At 40.2% G+C, this 18,904-nt stretch overlaps 1 protein-coding gene and 1 long non-coding RNA gene across 2 annotated transcripts in view; one reads left to right on the top strand and one right to left on the bottom strand.

Annotated features, from left to right (window-relative positions):
- The window catches only part of myo7aa (myosin VIIAa), a 37,618-nt gene extending 19,319 nt beyond the window's left edge, over positions 1–18,299 (top strand). Inside the window, exons 20-49 of the mRNA XM_051399587.1 lie at positions 48–132; positions 233–451; positions 701–808; positions 1,091–1,300; positions 1,467–1,673; positions 1,791–1,967; positions 2,108–2,197; positions 2,285–2,412; positions 2,746–2,872; positions 3,233–3,352; positions 3,775–3,948; positions 4,252–4,479; positions 4,795–4,962; positions 5,238–5,355; positions 6,079–6,205; positions 6,656–6,825; positions 7,048–7,238; positions 7,555–7,679; positions 8,360–8,517; positions 9,005–9,158; positions 9,576–9,731; positions 10,829–10,934; positions 11,019–11,132; positions 11,395–11,482; positions 11,952–12,058; positions 12,321–12,506; positions 13,435–13,551; positions 14,033–14,116; positions 14,577–14,696; positions 15,149–18,299. Of these exons, the coding sequence (XP_051255547.1) occupies positions 48–132; positions 233–451; positions 701–808; positions 1,091–1,300; positions 1,467–1,673; positions 1,791–1,967; positions 2,108–2,197; positions 2,285–2,412; positions 2,746–2,872; positions 3,233–3,352; positions 3,775–3,948; positions 4,252–4,479; positions 4,795–4,962; positions 5,238–5,355; positions 6,079–6,205; positions 6,656–6,825; positions 7,048–7,238; positions 7,555–7,679; positions 8,360–8,517; positions 9,005–9,158; positions 9,576–9,731; positions 10,829–10,934; positions 11,019–11,132; positions 11,395–11,482; positions 11,952–12,058; positions 12,321–12,506; positions 13,435–13,551; positions 14,033–14,116; positions 14,577–14,696; positions 15,149–15,241 (4,255 nt within the window). The 3' untranslated portion in view covers positions 15,242–18,299. The remainder of the gene's footprint in view (positions 1–47; positions 133–232; positions 452–700; positions 809–1,090; positions 1,301–1,466; positions 1,674–1,790; positions 1,968–2,107; positions 2,198–2,284; positions 2,413–2,745; positions 2,873–3,232; positions 3,353–3,774; positions 3,949–4,251; positions 4,480–4,794; positions 4,963–5,237; positions 5,356–6,078; positions 6,206–6,655; positions 6,826–7,047; positions 7,239–7,554; positions 7,680–8,359; positions 8,518–9,004; positions 9,159–9,575; positions 9,732–10,828; positions 10,935–11,018; positions 11,133–11,394; positions 11,483–11,951; positions 12,059–12,320; positions 12,507–13,434; positions 13,552–14,032; positions 14,117–14,576; positions 14,697–15,148) is intronic.
- Positions 17–2,412, bottom strand: LOC127363174 (uncharacterized). The gene is made up of 3 exons (XR_007884668.1): positions 2,290–2,412; positions 653–2,189; positions 17–439 (listed from the first exon to the last, which is right to left on the bottom strand). It is a non-coding gene; the product is annotated as an uncharacterized LOC127363174 (long non-coding RNA).
- Positions 18,300–18,904: the final 605 nt, after the last annotated feature.

The following is an 18,904-nucleotide window of genomic DNA, read 5'->3' as shown; positions in this document are numbered from 1 at the left end:
ACTGAAACACACAAAGTAATTTCTGACTTTTTATTTCCTGTCATCAGATCTAACTTCCTGAAGATGAGGAAGTCGGCTGTGTTTATCCAGAAGACGTGGAGAGGATATCAATGCAGGAAGAACTATGGAGCTGTGAGGAGCATCTCTGTTTTTACCCCCACATCACACACATACACAACAAATTCAAAACAAATCCTTCTTCTTCTTCTTCTTCTTCTTCTTCTCCTTTCAGATGCGAGCAGGCTTCTCTCGCCTCCAGGCTCTGGTTCGTTCCAGGAAGTTGTGTGCGTCTTATCACGTGGCCCGTCAGCGAATCACTGGCTTCCAGGGTCGCTGTCGGGGCTTCTTGGTACGCCGGGCGTTCAGACACCGGCTGTGGGCCGTCATCACCATCCAGGCCTACACCAGAGGCATGATCGCCCGCCGGCTGTACAAGAGGCTGAAGGGAGAGGTAGGCGATGTTGTACTTATAGCTGTATTTATCTAATTATAGTTTGTTTGATAGAGACAGATACAGATAACACAGAGCAGATGTTAATTCAAATTGTTAACATGATGACAATGAAATGCTTTTTTTACGTGTTGACATAGCAATAATCCTATAATATAATATAATATAATATAATAGACATTAACAAGACAAACAGCCCACTGTGTGTTTTGGTAACCGGGTGTTGGACTCCTTCCTCTCCCCCTTCAGTACAACCGGCGGCTGGAGGCGGAGAAGATGCGGCTGGCAGAAGAGACCAAACTGAGGAATCAGATGTCTGCGAAGAAAGCGAAAGCCGAGGCTGAGCGCAAACACCAGGTGGGATTAAAAGGTGTATTTAAAACCTCAGTACATGTATCATCTATAAATGAATGCATGATGTAATGTCTTATTTAAGTTAGGAAGATCTTGAGTTTCTTTTAGAGAATATTCCTCTTACGTTTACAAGAATCCAGGGTAGGTATCAAACAGCATATCTGTATTTTCATTAGGGAACCCAAAGAGGTGGCAGTGTGGAACAAGTCTCTATTATTTCATATTATATATTAGTTCATCATTACACCAGTGTTTCAAAGCGAATGTGATATTTTTCTCTTCCAGGAGCGTCTGGCCCAGCTGGCCAAAGAGGATGCCGAGCGGGAGAAGAAGGAGAAGGAGGAGGCTCGGAGGAAGAAGGAGATGGTGGAGCAGATGGAGAAGGCCCGTTTGGAGCCCGTCAACGACTCCGACATGGTGGACAAGATGTTTGGCTTCCTGGGGACGACGGCCTCTTTCCCGGGCCAGGAAGGACAAGCCCCCGCCGGCTTTGAGGTGAGCTGACAAAAGTTGTATGAGATAAAATCCACTATTTTCTCCTTTCTCCACTAAATACTCAAAAACCACAAACCCCCTATAGAGGTCTTCAGTGATCTAAAAATTATTTAAAAAAAATATATATATATAAGTGTGAAATTGGTTGTCCCGGCCTCCTCTGCAGGACCTGGAGCGGACCCATCAGGAGCTGATGGAGGAGGATCTGGACGAGGCTCTTCCTCTGCCTGAGGACGATGAAGAGGAGGATTTATCAGAGTATAAGTTCGCTAAGTTTGCCGCCACCTATTTCCAGGGCACCACAACGCACACATACGTCCGACGGCCTCTCAAACAGCCTCTGCTGTTCCACGACGACGAGGGAGACCAGCTGGTAGCTTACCTTTGACCTCTGACTCCACAAAGATTTTTACTGCTTCTCTGAAAGTTGCTCATGTTTGGCTGGAAAGTCGGCATTAAAAGTCTTTTTTCATTGATTGTCCTGGACCAGGCTGCCCTGGCGGTGTGGATCACAGTGCTGAGGTTCATGGGAGATCTGCCGGAGCCCAAGTACCACACGGCCATCAGCGACGGAAGCGAGAAGATCCCTGTCATGACCAAAATCTATGAGACACTGGGAAAGAAGACCTACAAGAGAGAGCTGCAGGCACTGCAGGGGGAGGGGGAGGTAAGGAAAGGGACAGGTTGGAGAGATATGATTTATAAAGTTTCCTTCTATTATTGGCAGTTGTTATGTATCGTGCATGCTGTGAGCGGGAGCATCTCTGATTGGTCTATGAGCTGTTTCCTGTCTTGTCCTGTCTGCAGACGCCGCACTCTGACAGCCACAAGAAGAACAGTGTCCGACACAAACTGGTGTCCCTCACCCTGAAGAAGAAGTCCAAGATCACTGAGGAGGTAAGAGAGACAAAGGGGAATATAAAAGCTGACTTCCTTTCTGATGACGTTGCAGAACTAGAAAAGTTACAGTGTGATGCATTTCAGGTCACCAAGCGCCTTAACGATGGTGAGTACAGTCTCCACGGCAACAGCATGCTGGAGGACCGGCCAACATCCAACCTGGAGAAACTTCACTTCATTATTGGCAACGGGATCCTGAGGCCAGCACTGAGGTACACACACACACACACACACACACACACACACACACACACACACACACACACACAGAGGGTCATGATGGAGAGTCACTGGCAAAATGTAGTTTCCAAATCTATAATAAATATCACATAAATTCATTGTATGCATCAATACATCAAGGTATATTTTATAGCTTTAATTTGATTCTTGCATTTATGAAACAAAAATAATATATTTGCTGTTATTGGAAAAGAAACAAACACAGAAGAAAAACATATTTATTTAGATATTTCTATCTTCCCAAATGTGCCTAGAAATGATTTTAAAGAGTCAGCTGTGTGTAACTTGGTGTGTTTGTGTGTTAGGGATGAGATCTACTGTCAGATCTGTAAGCAGCTGAGTCAGAACCCGTCTAAGAGTTCTCACGCTCGGGGCTGGATCCTCATCTCTCTGTGTGTCGGCTGTTTCGCTCCATCAGACAAGTTTGTGAAGGTCAGAACGACCGGACTTTCTTTGATTTTTATGATGTTTTAAATTTAAATACACAGAAGGAAGAAGTCTGAAATTATGTACTCATCATTTAGGATAATGGTAGTTATCCTAAAAGGACAGTTGGTTTGTTTGTTTGTTTGTTTTATAAAAAGCAGATTGAATTCAAGTGAGCAGTTTTGTTTTTCTAGTTTTGCTAGATTTGCATACAACCGGAATCTACACTATGTACCAATTATATTTCACTTGTTAGTAAATTACTTTTTCGTGATGATGCTGTCTTGATCCTGCCACAGGAATGCACACCTTGTTTGTATCCAAAAGTATATTTGGACTTTTTTTTGTTTGTTTCTTTACTTTAAGTACCTGAGGAACTTCATCATCAGCGGGCCGCCGGGTTACGCTCCGTACTGTGAAGAGAGACTGAGACGAACATTTGTCAACGGGACCAGAACACAACCCCCGTCCTGGCTGGAGCTGCAGGTACAAACACACACACACACACACAAACACACACACTTTTAACAGGATTCCCAAACGTCCTAGAAAATCTGAAAATGTAGAGACTAGTTTTCCAGTCATGGAAACACCTGATTTAAATGATATCCTGGAAATAATCTCTGTTGGCCTTAAAATAAAATTAGTATTTTAGCTTCACTCAGATCTCTTACGTAAACCTAGGTGCGTATTCTGTTTGAAACCTGACTGTTGGTAGGTTACTCTGTATGACACTAGAGTTAATACAATTGACTTGACTGATCTTCTGTTCCTGAAGTAGTCGAGCGCGAGACAGTGAAGTGTTTTGTAAATGATGAGAGGAACCTTAAAAATAATTCCATAGATGGAAAGAAACAGACATTTCAGTTGGACACCAACTCGACCAAAGTTCTGAAATCTCTATCCAGGCCACCAAGTCGAAGAAGCCCATCATGCTACCGGTGACGTTTATGGACGGCACGACCAAAACACTGCTGACGGACTCGGCAACCACAGCCAAGGAGCTCTGCAGCGCCTTGTCCGACAAAATCAACCTGCGGGACCGCTTCGGGTTCTCACTGTACATCGCACTGTTTGATAAGGTAAAGAAATTTTGATTCAAAGGTCCAGTGTGCAACATTTAGAAGGATCTATTGGCAGAAATGGAATATAATATTCATAGTTATGAACCAGAACGGTTTGTGCTTGGAAGGGGGGGGGGTTAGGCGAGGAGTATTCAGTTGGTTGCAATTTGCAATCTCACCACTAGATGTTATACACGGGACCATAATTTAAATGAATATTTACTTATAAGTACGTATAACAAGTCTGGAGGGAATCTTTAACCCTAAAACAAAGACTCAAACAACCTGAGGAAGTGTTAAATGTATCTTCTCCTCCTGCAGGTCTCCTCTTTAGGCAGTGGGAACGACCATGTGATGGATGCCGTGTCGCAGTGTGAGCAGTACGCGAAGGAGCAGGGAGCCCAGGAGAGGAACGCCCCCTGGAGGTTGTTCTTCAGGAAGGAGATCTTCACGCCCTGGCACTGCCCCGCTGACGACCAGGTTGCTACCAACCTCATCTACCAACAAACCGTCAGGGGAGTCAAGTTCGGAGAATACCGCTGTGACAGGGTGCGTCTCTCTTTGTTTTGTTCTTTATTTTAAAGCAACAGTTTGATATTTTGGGAATCTGCTTATTTGCTTTCTTGTAGAAAGTTAGATAGATAGATTGATCATGTCTGTGTGCCAAGTATGAAGCTGGAGCCAGCAGCCAGTTAGCTTAGCGCACAGACTATAAACAGGGGGAAACAGCTAGCCTGTCTCTGTCCAAAGATTCAATCTTAGCCCTTGAAAATGTAGGATAAAACAACATGGTGTTCAGGTACAATAGATACAACTTGCCTCTACATGTTTCTGTTACCAGTATCTGTCTCTCCGTGTCCCCAGGATGACCTGGCAGAACTGGCCTCTCAGCAGTATTATGTTGACTACGGTTCAGAGATCCTTCTGGAGCGCCTGCTGAGCCTCATCCCCTCCTACATCCCCGACAGGGAGATCAGCAGCTCCCGGTCGGTGGAGAAATGGACTCATTTCATCATGGCTGCACACAAAAAGGTGCTCATCAACATCCCAACATCAACACTAATGCAATCAATCCATCAATCTTGCCTGAATCCTGATGGTATTTTAATATTCTGTGAACAGTTTTTGATGAGCCACAGGGAATGTTATTCTTGGTTGAGTTTGCTTTCATATTGGAGCATATAAATCAATTTGCATATATTTGCATATACATTGACTGTATGTAAAAACATCTGCCACCAAGACACCTCATAGCTATTACTCCTTTGACACAGTAACATAGTAAAATACCTCTCTGTTCTGCTCAGGGTATCTACAGCCAGAAGAGGTTTGACCCTCAGAAGGTGAAAGAGGAAGTGGTGGACTTTGCTCGCCACAAGTGGCCTCTGCTCTTCTCTCGTTTCTACGAAGCCTTCAAGTTCTCAGGTGAGCATCTACAATCTCTTTTACATCTAAACATGTGATAATAGGCAGGGAGGATGTACCGATCAATATCCAATCATCCAAAACACAACAAAGAGAATCATTTGGATTTGTATGAATTACTTTCATTGTACATTTAATTTGCCAGGTATTGGGTTAATACATTGAAGTCATCTCACATATAAAACATGATCATCATTATATCATGGATACGTGTGTGGCTCAGTTGACTCGACCATAAAGGCAAGAAAGAAAAAATAACAGAACAAAAACTAAAAACTACTTGTGGAAACAAGAATGACATGATTATTCATATTTAATCATAAAATGATATGATATGTAGAATCTGAATCATTAAGAGAAATGCTTTGCAGCTTTGTTTATTATTTCTTCAAGAACTTAAAGGTTTTCCTTATTTTCTTCTGTTCTTTTCTTATTATTTTCTGTTCCAAGTGAATCTCATTCAGGAAAAATAATGAAAACAGCTGTAAAGTCTCTGTTATCAGTCTTTTAATATCACGTCAGACTTTCTGTACCTGTGGTCTTTCACAAACTAACTAGACTGTAGATTCTTTTTTGCTCTCACTGTAATAAACCAAATGTACCTTTCTATTTATGTTATTTCTACAAGTTACAGTCTGCGATACAGATCTATTGAACAGATCTATAATCTGTACTGAAGCAGAGCAGGTGTAAAACTTTGTTCTGTTCCTCTCTTCCTCTCAGGTCCCAGTCTACCTAAAAACGACCTGATCGTCGCCGTCAACTGGACTGGAGTTTATTTTGTGGACGAACAGGAGCAGGTCCTCTTAGAGCTCTCCTTCCCAGAAATCACTGCAGTTTCCAGCAGCCGGTGAGGCATTCTGGGAGCTCTAGTTCCTTAACAGTTAACCTTGGTATCTCTCCCTGTTCTTTATTTACCTCCTCCTTCATGTACTTCCTGCCTCCTCCTAAATTCCTGTCTCTGGTATGTGTTTCCATTTCTGCACTTTTTGATTATTTTACTTTTACATTTCAACCTGCCTTCCTTAGCATATCGTCCCCTTTGTCTCTTCTTTCAAAAACGAATTGGTTACGTTGGTTAAGGTTAAAGAGCCTTCAACATCATGGTTAAAGGAAACCAAGTAGTTATTTTAACCCAAACCACGATCTTTCCCTAACTAACTTTTGTTATTGTAACAGTTTTTGGGGGGAACTTACAAAACGACGCGTCCTGCTGAAGGACATCAAATCAGAAAATGCTTATGTGTGACATTCTGGAGATTTTGTTGTTTTTGATTTAAAGGACTTGTTGTTCTTTAAGGGGAGGGAAGTTGCAGAGTCAGAGTTTCACTTTGGCGACCATCAAAGGAGAAGAGTACACCTTTACCTCCAACAACGCAGAGGACATCCGCGACCTGGTGGTGACCTTCCTGGAAGGCCTGAGGAAGAGGTCGAAGTTTGTGGTGGCGCTGCAGGACAACCCCAACCCCAGTAAGGCCTGAACAGTGATGGAAACATTCTTCTTTTATGTTCTGGTGGTTTTGTTCCTCAAAAGCCTAGAAATGAACGGGAAAGGAGATGACTAATTTGAGGAGTGCATGTGTACATTATACGTTGGAGAGATCATATTACTTATTATTAGTACTTTAAATACGAGCAATAAGTAGAAATGGCAGTAATCATCTCAGCTCAGTACAACTCGTCCTTCCACAGCCGGGGAGGAGTCAACGTTCCTGAGCTTCCTGAAGGGAGACCTGATCCTGCTGGACCAGGACACCGGCGAGCAGGTCCTGAACTCTGGTTGGGCACACGGCATCAACGAACGAACCAATCAGAGAGGAGATTTCCCGGCTGACTGTGTCTACGTCCTGCCCACCATGACCCGACCTCCGCAAGAAATAGTAGTGAGTTAAAAAAGCTTTAATGACATGAACTTTATCAGGAGACTCGTCTTCCCAGCACTGACTTCCTCCTCTTCTCGTTATTTTTAATGGAGAGGAAGTTGTTCCGTGTTATTGGCAGAACGCACAGTGTGTGAGTGTCACAGCTGCTGAAACTTAATTTGAGTGTTTTTAATTCTAAAAGTATTTTAAAAATAGTATAAGTAAAATGTAATTTAACCAGAAGTTCAGTAGTTTCAGGACCACTTAATCTGTTCTGCTAAGAATATCTGTAAAATGAATGCAATGTAATCTAATGTACAGTAATCTAACCAATCAGGCGCTGGTAACCATGACACCGGATCAGCGTCAGGAGTCGGTTCGTGTTTCGCAGCTCGTCATGCCAGAGAGTGACGACAAGATGAAACCCTACACACTGGAGGAGTTCTCCTACGACTACTTCAGGTACACACAATAATCATATACAATATACACAGGTAGGTACACATTCTTACAAACACAAAGCACGCAGGTACACACACACTCACATACACAAAAGCACAGTAATGTAGCAGTTCAGTTTCTTTCTTACTGTTTTAGATTATTCTTCTGTGTAAACTAAATTTAAGATTTAAATCAGTGGGATGAGAAATTAATCCTGATACTCTTTTTAAACAGCAGAGAGCACTATCTACTTTTGACTTTGCTTGATCAATGTCTTACATCACTTCAAGGCACAAAGACATCAGCTTCAGTTTTACAAAGAAAATTAAATATTAATTGTTTTGCACAGTTTATGCCTAACCCTAACGCTATAATTTGATAAAGAAAATATTAGAGAAAATATTTTTTTTTAGAGTTTTGTTGGAGAAATAAAAGGAATAATTTATCTTGGGAAAATCTTTTCTTCATATTGTGAATTGTATCAAATCATAAGTTGATTGTATTGTTACATCCTTAGCCACTATGTGTGTGCTTTTACTCCGTTTGTGTACTGTGTGTTTTTACTTGTGCCACAGCAAATACAAATACAATAAAAATCCATTCATGTGTTCCAATTCCAATGTTATTGACCTTACCTCCTGGCATCATCTTAGATTGCAAATTCAGTTTTAATCAACATTTCAACATGTCACTCCTTCCAGGCCTCCCCCCAAACACACCCTGAGCAGAGTGATGGTCACCAAGAATCGTGGGAAGGACAAGATGTGGAGCTGCACCAGAGAGCCGCTCAAGCTGCCGCTGCTGAAGAAGGTCGTCAGCCATGAGGAACTGGCTCAGGACGCTTGCATGTCTTTCATAGATATCCTTTAAACAGCTGATGTGACGCAGTTTAAGACCAACTGTCTTGACCATTTCAACATTTATAAAGCTGGTTACCAAACTGACTCGGTTAACTCTGCATTTACCAGTTCAAGTAAAATCCAATAATCTGAGATTAAGATTTAAAGGGTTTAAAAATGAACTGGATTAATTAAATTAATGTTACTTGTATAAAGTTTTTGCCAGTATGGATGTAAAATAGGTAGCTTAAACTGCATTCATGGTCTTCATAATGTTTTAAATTGAACATATTCAAACCTGCAGAAACCCTGAGAATAAAAAGCAGCAACATAAGTAGTTAAATCTTTTATTTTAATCTATAATCTTACAGGTTCGGCTGCAGCTTTGTTTCAACGAGCACAGACATTTCAGAATTGAACTCTCTGTGTCACATCCAGATATTCATGTACATTATACATTTGCATTCAAGCTAATCAAGTTGTTTTATTCCTTGACGTTTGTCCCACCTATGATGAAGTACATGGGCGACTACCCATCCAAAAGGACGCGCTCAGTCAATGAGCTGACAGACCAGATCTTTGAAGGAGCGCTGAAGGCCGAACCTCTGAAAGATGAGATCTACTGTCAGATCATCAAACAGCTCACTGACAACCACGTCAAGTGTGTAAAATTACGATTGCTCTGATCAGTGTACTGAGAATAGCTTGGTGTTCATTTGTATCTCAAAACTTTTCCATTAATTCACACTGGATCTTTTATAAATTTACTACTAAGGTGTAAAATAACAAAACATTTTTTTTTATAAAATTATACAATTTTCAGTCTCGCTTTTAAATGTAAAGAATGTGTATTGATCATGCTGTAACAACTACAAAATGAAACTGACATGGAACCAATACTTATTTTCTTCGTACTTTTTGTTGCCAGTATGGATGTGAAAAAGGTCTTAAATTGCAGTCATAATGGTCTTTAAAACCTGCAGAGGGAGCTAACACACAGACTGATGAAGATGTTAATCATTCAGACAGAGCAGATTTTTATATGCAGGAGCTGAACATGAGTTTTGTGCTCTTGCAGGTACAGTGAGGAGAAAGGCTGGGAGCTGCTGTGGTTGTGTACTGGTCTGTTTCCTCCCAGTAACGTACTGTTGCCACACATCCAGCGCTTCCTCCAGTCCAAGAAACACCACCCGCTCTCGGTAGACTGCATGCAGAGGCTGCACAAAGCTCTACGGTAAAACTCGTTCTTGTTATTGAGAACTTCAGGTTAATGAGAGTTGGTTCACATGAGCCTGTCACCTGTTTAAGTTCACTAAATAATATGCTTATTGTTGGATGTTTAAGTTAATCTGCTGAAGGGGGAGGTTTCTCTGTGGTCATCTTAAATCTCAGTATAACACCTGCACATTGTATAATTGTATAAACTGGGTCATCACAACAAGTTTGGAAGCCACTGGTGACCCAGTACGTGTTTGACGTTGAAACTTAAAAACTACAGTGCACATACGCTGACGATATTCCGTGAAGTAAAAGACATATTACATCAGAAATGCTCCTTCAACCTTAAAGCCTCTGAGTGGGCAGACTGGTGCTGGTGTATGTATTTGATTACCAGTTGAGCCAGCAGGGAGACATAATGTAAACAAATTGCACTGTTCATTAGTTTACAGAGTGACATGTTGATGTCTCAGAGTTTTAAAATGCTCATCATAAAATTCAACATCACAGGTTTGAGTCTGGCCAGCAATCTCTGTTGCACATCATCCCTAATTTCCTGTCACCTTCTTTACTGTCTAATAAATGCAGGAAACAAAATGTATTAAATAAGGAACCTCTCCTGATGAAATAATAGGAATAAATAAATACAGAGGTATAACCATAAAACTTAAACAACCTAGTGAATATTGAAAACGATAAATGATAAATAAATCCTCAATAAATGATTATGTAATTTTTCCAAGGTGTTTTCTTTCTTTTTTTTATACAATACTGATTGTCCAAAGAGAGCATTTTATTTCATAATGCCAGTTTTCATCAGAGTGTCTTTGTCTTTGGCACACAGAGGAGAGCCGGTTATGCAATTGAATAATGCTTTGGTCTGAATGAGCAGACAGACAATCACACAACTGACTGTTTGTTGTGATGAAAACTGGCATTATGAAAACAAGTGAAATAAAAACAGACCTTGGAAACTTGAGAAAATAGGGAAGCTCAGCAACAGTTAGTCAGTGACTTGTTTCAGGCAAAACAACTTTAAACTTATTTTAAACAAAGCTTACTTCCTCTGACACACAACTGGACTGACCTTTCTCTTTGTTGTCATGGTGACAGTAATGGATCCAGGAAGTATCCTCCTCATTTGGTGGAAGTGGAGGCCATCCAACATAAGACAACGCAGATCTTCCACAAGGTCTACTTCCCTGACGACACAGACGAGGTATGAAACACATGTCGGTATATAAAGGTCCACTTATAGACGAGAGAGTGTCGTTTGAAAACTGTTTGTGTCTCAAACCTGCAGGCGTTCGAGGTGGAGTCCAGCACCAAAGCGAAGGAATTCTGCCAGAACATCTCAACCAGACTGCTGCTCAAATCTCCTGAAGGCTTCAGCCTCTTCGTCAAGATCTCAGACAAGGTCAGAGGTCAATGGTTGTTTCTCAGAAGCAGAACCAAATGTTCAAAATCTGTCACTGCTTTTACAGCAGGCTCGTCCCAGTTTATCAGAATAGTATCAGAATGACAGGAGGAGGAGGATTTAGGTTATTTTGCCTTCCTTAAACCGGTATCCTCTCTTCAATCCACTCATGAGTGGATATCTCGGTTTTGTTTTCAACAGAAAGATTTCAAGTTGATATGTCTGTGTGTGTGTGTGTGTGTGTGTGTGTGTCGTTCTACAGGTGATCAGTGTGCCAGAGGGAGACTTCTTCTTTGACTTTGTCAGACATTTGACGGACTGGATCAAGAAATCTCGACCAGCTAAAGACGGTTGGTACCTGCATCAGTTTAGACAAATAGCCTAATGAGAGACACATACACACAATGGACTTTGAAACCTGTTTGATAATTGTGAGACTATGGATGTCCTCTCCTTGGCGTTTGATTAAAGTTGTGCAGTTATATTCGCATTAAACTACAGCTGCACTGAAGAAACTAACAGTTATGTTAAAAGAGGAACACATGACTTACTCACTTATACACTCAGACAGTTTATTAGGTACACCTAGCCCAACCAATGCTGTCTAATACACCAGTCCTGTAATAAATCCTCCCTTCATAAAGGTTATAATGTTGTTGTTATTATTATGTTAGATCTTATTTTTGTTATTTATGAATAGCTCAATTGCAAACTGCAGGATTTCTGAAATATCATGACTTTTATGAAGGAGGCTGTCACAAACCTGCACTGCACACTGAATAAAACGAATATTTCACCCTCTTCCCTCCCGGCTTGCAGGAATCGTTCCCTCTCTGACCTATCAGGTGTTCTTCATGAAGAAGCTGTGGACCAACACGGTTCCAGGGAAGGATTCCTTCGCCGACTCCATCTTTCACTACTACCAGGTCCGTCTTACGGGATTTATACTAAGAAACAGGAGAAAATAGGGTTTCAGGCAGTAACACTTTGTTCCACCTGACACAGACACTCATCCAAGGTTTTAGTTTATTTTAAATTAACAAAATTATTAACTGCTACTTCTATCTTCATCAATTTGCTTCCAACAATGTTGAAATGATTCTACTTTATATTTGATTTATACTCTATTTGCACCTTTGTGTGTGTAATGGCAACACTTCTTCTCCCTCGTTCTCTTCTTTTAATCAGGAGCTGCCTAAGTACCTGCGTGGCTACCATAAGTGTTCACGAGAAGAGGTTTTCCAGCTTGCAGCGCTCATCTACCGCGTCAAGTTTGAGGATGACAAATCCCACTTTACTACAATTCCCAAGATGCTTCGGGAGCTGGTTCCTCAGGATCTCATTCGTCAGATGTCACCAGATGACTGGAAAAGGGTAAACCTGCAAAATTGTCCTTTCTGTGGTTCTATGATATTGAACTTTTTCCTTTACCTCGCTGTATCTCCAGTCGGATTCTACGTGTAACTTTGTAAATGTTAGATATTTTAGAAATGATAATTCACTCGACATATAGTAAATATTGTTTTATTAAAATATATAAAAATATCTTAGGTCTTACTAAAACAATATTGAAGATACATGTTACTGAAGAAATCTTAGTAAGGAAACAACCATTTACAACAATAAACAATATTAAGACACATTAATGCATCTCTGTTTTTAAACATTAGAATATAATAGGCATCAGACACAGGGGCAACCTGAGCTAACTAGAGATTACTGAAGAATTTTAAAACATAAGGGACCAAACGAAAGACACTAACATAAATTGTGCTTCACGAATGCATCCTTTCCAAACTGAGTAGAATTAAATACTTTAATAGGAATCCTTTCAGACCTCTTAGTGAACCTATGTTACGTGTTCAACTTTTTAAAGTTACTAAAATTATAAATAACTCAAAAACAAACCTGAAAAGATCCTGGTAAGCTCAGCAGGTTGAAGAGACCGAAACAGTTGTGTGTGTCAGCGTAATCAATGTTCACAACCTCTAGTTACAACCAGAAAATGAGATTGAAATGAATTCATCCTGAATGAAATTTGTGCCAAAGATGCTCAGTGTACAAATAAATATATTCATAGTAGCAGAAGATATCAAATGTTGATTAAATATGTATTTATGCATTGAAAAAACTGTAGCCTGCAAACGTTGTCACACATTATTTTCCACAAGTTACTTGCATGAAATACTGAAGGTGTTTATTCAGAAGTTGATAGGATGAATGAAAGTTTAACTGGGACACACAATCAACTGGAGTTGGAGTTGACAATTTTAAACCCAATTTTCTGTTTGTCTGATTACAGTCTGTGGTTGCGTACTTCAACAAGCAGGCTGGTAAATCAAGGGAAGAGGCCAAACTGATATTTCTGAAGATCATCTACAAATGGCCAACCTTTGGCTCCGCGTTCTTTGAGGTCAAGGTAAACACACCGGAGCCTGTCACTTCCAGTCTGTCCTACTTGGTCCTGCTGAATTGTTTTGGTTGTCTTACTCTTTCACGCACATCTTTTCCTCGTGTCTCATGGGAAATCCACACAGAAAGCGTTTTTTACATCCATTTTATTAAATGGAACAATGCACCTGTGATGCACGTCACCACGAGACCCCCTGCTGCTTTTACACTCTAATCTCCAGAGGGGACTGTTAAAATCACACAAATCTCCCATTGTGTAATTATTAATGGTCCTTATATTGTGTTGTTGAGAGCTTGCTGATTTTTCTTTAGGCAGTATTCAGGAAAAATAAAATCAATCAATGCTCTTTTTTTCTGTATCCTCCTCGTGTAGCCCACCTGAAAACACATATTTAAGTTCATTTTCACAGAAACATTACTGCTGTACATGTCAAATTGATAAGATATGATAGATGATCAATAAATATTTGGATGTCTTTTGTCTTCAGCAAACCACAGAGCCCAACTTCCCAGAAATCCTGCTGATCGCCATCAACAAGCATGGAGTCAGCTTGATCGATCCAAAGACGAAGGTTTGTGTTTGTATAGAAATATTTATTGTTCTGTCTGATGTTAAAGGATTTATTTTAATGCTTGGTTTGGACTTGTTTGATGTGCACATGGTAAACATTCACCTGCAGTTACCTGTACTGTGTTTCTCTCTTTTCCCCTTGATGCTACATACATTTACTGTTTAAACGTACTAACTGGTTATGAAACAGTCTCAATTTAATACTGATGCTTCTATATGATCTACACAAACAAACAAGAGCATCAGTGAGAAGATTTCTATTTCTGCATAGTGATTCTTTAATGTCTGTCAACTGGTTGAATTCCCATTGAAATCAATGAAACAAGGTGGTGGAAACACTACACCATTTGACCACAGGGGCCGTCAGAATCCACACAACATGAAAGTTCCTTGTAGGGGCCTTGTAGGGTCAGTCAGTCAGAGACCTCTGAGACTTACCCCCTCTCTGTGTATTTGGGCAGGACATCCTGACCACCCACCCCTTCACCAAGATCTCCAACTGGAGCAGTGGGAACACCTACTTCCACATCACCATCGGCAACCTGGTTAGAGGAAGCAAACTGCTGTGTGAGACTTCGCTGGTGGGTGGCAGTAACACACACAGACACACACACGCTCACTCTTGTATTTACAGTATGGGGCGCAGCCTGCATGAATGGAAACCTGTTGTCTGCTACAACGGCTCACATAATAAATTCAGTATGATCACAGCAACAATTTCATCAGTGCAACAACATCAAGAAAATGTGGAAGCAAGTGAAATTCAATATTTAATGAAACGAGTATTTCTATTAGGGAAGAGAAACCAACAGAGTGGTGAATATTGAAATGTACAAACTTTACCATGACTTATCAAGTAAAATATTAAACATTGTCAGTGGACGGCCATACAAATCTGAAACACATTCATGTGGAACTAGAATAACGAAAGAGAGTGTGTGTGTGTGTGTGTGTGTGTGTGTGTGTGTGTGTGTGTGTGTGTGTGTGTGTGTGTGTGTGTGTGTGTGTGTGTGTGTGTCCATTATACCTACAGGGCTACAAGATGGACGACCTGCTGACCTCTTACATCAGTCAGATGCTGACCACCATGAACAAGCAGCGCTCCGGGCGGGGCAACAGCAAGTGAACTTCTTACTGGCAGGAGGCCACTGAGCTCATCCGGCTCTTGCGCCCTATTGGCCAGCCCTGCAGCTGGGGGCGGACCTTTGCCTACCAGCTGTGGAGGATGAGCCGCAGTCCTTCTGCTAGCTCAGAAGGGTCGAAGCTCACTGGGGAGAGTTCGGCTGCCAGCAGCGACGACCCCGGCGAGGGCCCCAGCAACTATTACCACTACAGCTACAACTTGGATGAGGACGAGCCGTCCAGTGAGGATGACTACCTCTGAAACCTCCAAACTCTCCGTCCAACAGGTCGGTCCTCCTGGTTTGGCTCAGGATTCAATAGTCAGACTGCTTGTACGGAAATACAGCATTCAGTCAGTGCTGCTGTTATTGTTAAAGATCCAGGACGCCTTTGTAAATGTTGCAGTGACTCCAAGTGGCAGCAGATGTTCACTTCCTTAATGTTTGACGAGGACCTTATTCCCTAAAAACAGTCAAATGTTCTTGTGACTTGAACAAAAGCATCTATAAACTGCAAGTATTGTCTTTAATGGGCAAGTTAATTGGTCAGTCAATCAATCAATCAATCCATCAATTTTATGTCGCTTATCCACCTTGATTGAATAATTTTAGTAATTATTGGGAAGTACAGACAAAAATTTAATATAAATGTCAATAAATACATGCGCTTAAAGTGAAAACAGACAACTTTTCAACTTTCAGCTTTGTGAATAAATGATAAATACCACTTTGGAAATAAGAGACAGCATGTTTACTGACTACTTTATCCAACTACTTTATCTATTTCCTCTTAAATAGATAAATGTGGGCCTTTTTGTTCCTACCGGTTTCCCACCTATCTTTGACCGGTATGATTGTTAAATTTTATTAAAAAGGTCTTTAAAAGTCTCACATTAAATCTGTTGAACACTGCAGAAACCCTGGTCAACCTCCAGTTAGCCCTAGCTAGTTATTAAGAGCAGTCTTTACATCACATGACCTTCCCTGTGTCTCATTCTAACACATTTATTGACTCACCAGTGATATCAAAGTTTTCATCCATCCAACAATTTAGGGTTTTTGTGTGTGTCACAGGAACTTTAGTGAAAATATAGACATTTAGTCCTGTTCCTTGCTTGTCTAAAGCATCCTGAGAGTATTGGCTGTAAGTTTATCGTAGAAAACCAGTAACAGTGCATCTTTTCATCACTTTGAATAATATTCAGAAAGATTCCTTCTTGTTTGGGTCTAGAAAGACATTTATCTGTTTCTCTGGCCTTGTAACCTAACAGTGTAACTGACGTGGTGTTTAGGAACCTGAGCTCATTTATTTAAAACTCTATTATCGTTATGTGTGACAGAGTAGAGACAGACCTGTATGTGTTTTGGGTCACAGCCCAGATGTTTGTTATTTATGGCCTATACTGTGTGTAAAGGTTTAATAAGGAGGTTTTGTTTTTTAATAATTAATGATTTACATTTACACCTCTAATGTTTAATGTTGTAGATTATTTCCAGCTGTGTGTGTTTAATTTTACATTTCATGCCTTTTTATTATTTCTCTGTTTTTATTGAGACTGCATTACCCAGCATTCCTGTGGAGTGCAGCTGCTGTTCTTATGGGGATTTTGTTACATTCCTGTAGTCCACTTTCTACCTTTTTCTGGGGCTTTTAGTTGCATCTCAGTCTTTATTATAGGAAGGAGTTAGCACATTTATCATGTGATAATAAAAGTGGTTGAAGATAAGTCATTCACATACATCAGCTTGATTTACTCATTTCAAAACGTAAATCTGTTAGCTGCAAAGCACACTGATCGTAAACACAGGTTTTACCAACGATACTAATTCGGGTTCCATTCCATTCAGGTTAAACAGTCAGCGTGCTGATGTTTTGCAGGCTCTGCTACACTAAATGGAACAGAGCCTTAATTAGTGTCATTGATAACGCCTGTTTATCCTACTATTTAATTGCAAAATGGCTGCTGTGAAAAAGGTCAGTACTCTATACATTGATGAAAGTCAGAGATGCAGTTGAAAAGCTCAAGAAAAAGCTAGTAAGTGGTCCTCTGGACTATTGTGTTAAACTACTATCACGCTCAAGTCGTGTAGTTTTTTGCTGTTACAAATGTTACTGTCCTAATACATGCTGGAAACTGCATTTATAACTCTGAGGTCTTGATTTTCCATCTTTGTGTTAAAAGGGAAATTAACACATTACACTTTTCTCACAGTTTCTTAAAATTGTCTTGCATACAACTGTTGTATCTAAATGACTTCACAGATCTCCCAAGACTGGCATTCTAGTGCATTAAAATGACTCAAAATACACAGTGATTTAATCAAAATGGCTGCTGTGAAAAAGGTCTGTTTGAGTCAGTGATGCATTATGTAGTTATTTTACATTTTGGACCTTTCAGTCAGCACTGAAGAATCCCACTTTAATGTGTAATAAATGTACTAAAAGTTACTCTTAACTCATATATACTATATAAAGGCTCCAAGTTCTGTGTAACAATGTTTTTACTCAAGTCTTCAAATCATTCCTGACAGCTTTTACACTTACGGGCCCTCGTCTATAATTTTGTTTGAAGTTTCTGAGTTTACACAGAGTAACAAATCTTTAGTTAAAGAAAAAAGTACTCACCGGGACAAGTAAGTTGTTTTCCCCAGAACACATCATACTGTAAAACCAGACATATTAAAACATTTGGATTATTTGAAATGCCCTCACCCAACCCAGTGGCCTTACCTCCACTAAAACAGAGCACTCATCTTATTTCTGTTTAAATTCTCTCATTTTTTTGTCACTTTGTATGTCTTCTTTTTGATGTGAACCCTTCATCCATTAACCTGCACTGGTTTTGTCTTGTTTGTATGATGAACAGATACACTGGTATTTTAACAGTGCCAATCATTCCATTTGATATGCTACTTTCTTTTCCTGTTGTGTTGCTTTTTAGGTGGTGTTTACTAGTTTCTGTTTTGTCTGTGTAACATCTTTACTTGCTGTACTGATTTCATGGTCCATGTAATGTGTGCTCTCTCTTTTGTATAAAACATTAAATACATGTTTTGACTTGACTGATAACTGAATGAATAACTCTTGTATTTAAAATCTATTACTTGTAGCTGACGCTGGTATCTGATAACAGGACACTGTTTGCTCACTAGTATACTGGTATATTTATATGCTGACTTGTATCAGGACAAGGATATTCCTGTAAATAGCATAACAGTTATATCATCACGTGACTTGACTGATAAAACATCTAGCTTATTTGGTCTTGGCAAAAATCTAATGTGGGTCCACACTGACTACACATTGACACAGCTAACTGCTAATGTAGACAGAAGCTTGGTGGGTCCAGCTTCGCTTTAGGAGTTAAAAAAGGCAAACCGAAAAGCTTTTTTCTCATCAAGTGCTATTTAGAGAAGTTTCTAATTGAGAGTTTGTTCTAAATATCCCCACAAGAGCCAACGCAGTGTAGTGTAGTTGACAGCCTTGTGGTTCATTGGCTGTGTTTAGTCAGCTGCACCTCAGTGTACACTATAAAAAAGGTCAAATTTGATGATGGAGAACCACCACGGACAGTGCCACCAACAACCAAACTTTTTTTCCAAGTTTTAATACCAGATGACAGTTGCATTTACAATCAGAAAAGTTACAGTAAAAAAAAGAAACCAAA

This window comes from Dicentrarchus labrax, unplaced genomic scaffold (assembly GCF_905237075.1).
Source record: "Dicentrarchus labrax unplaced genomic scaffold, dlabrax2021, whole genome shotgun sequence".
In the NCBI taxonomy this organism is placed as follows: Eukaryota; Metazoa; Chordata; class Actinopteri; family Moronidae; genus Dicentrarchus; species Dicentrarchus labrax.
The sequence above is the reverse complement of the archived record's forward strand: the minus strand, read 5'-3'. Positions and strand labels throughout refer to the sequence as shown.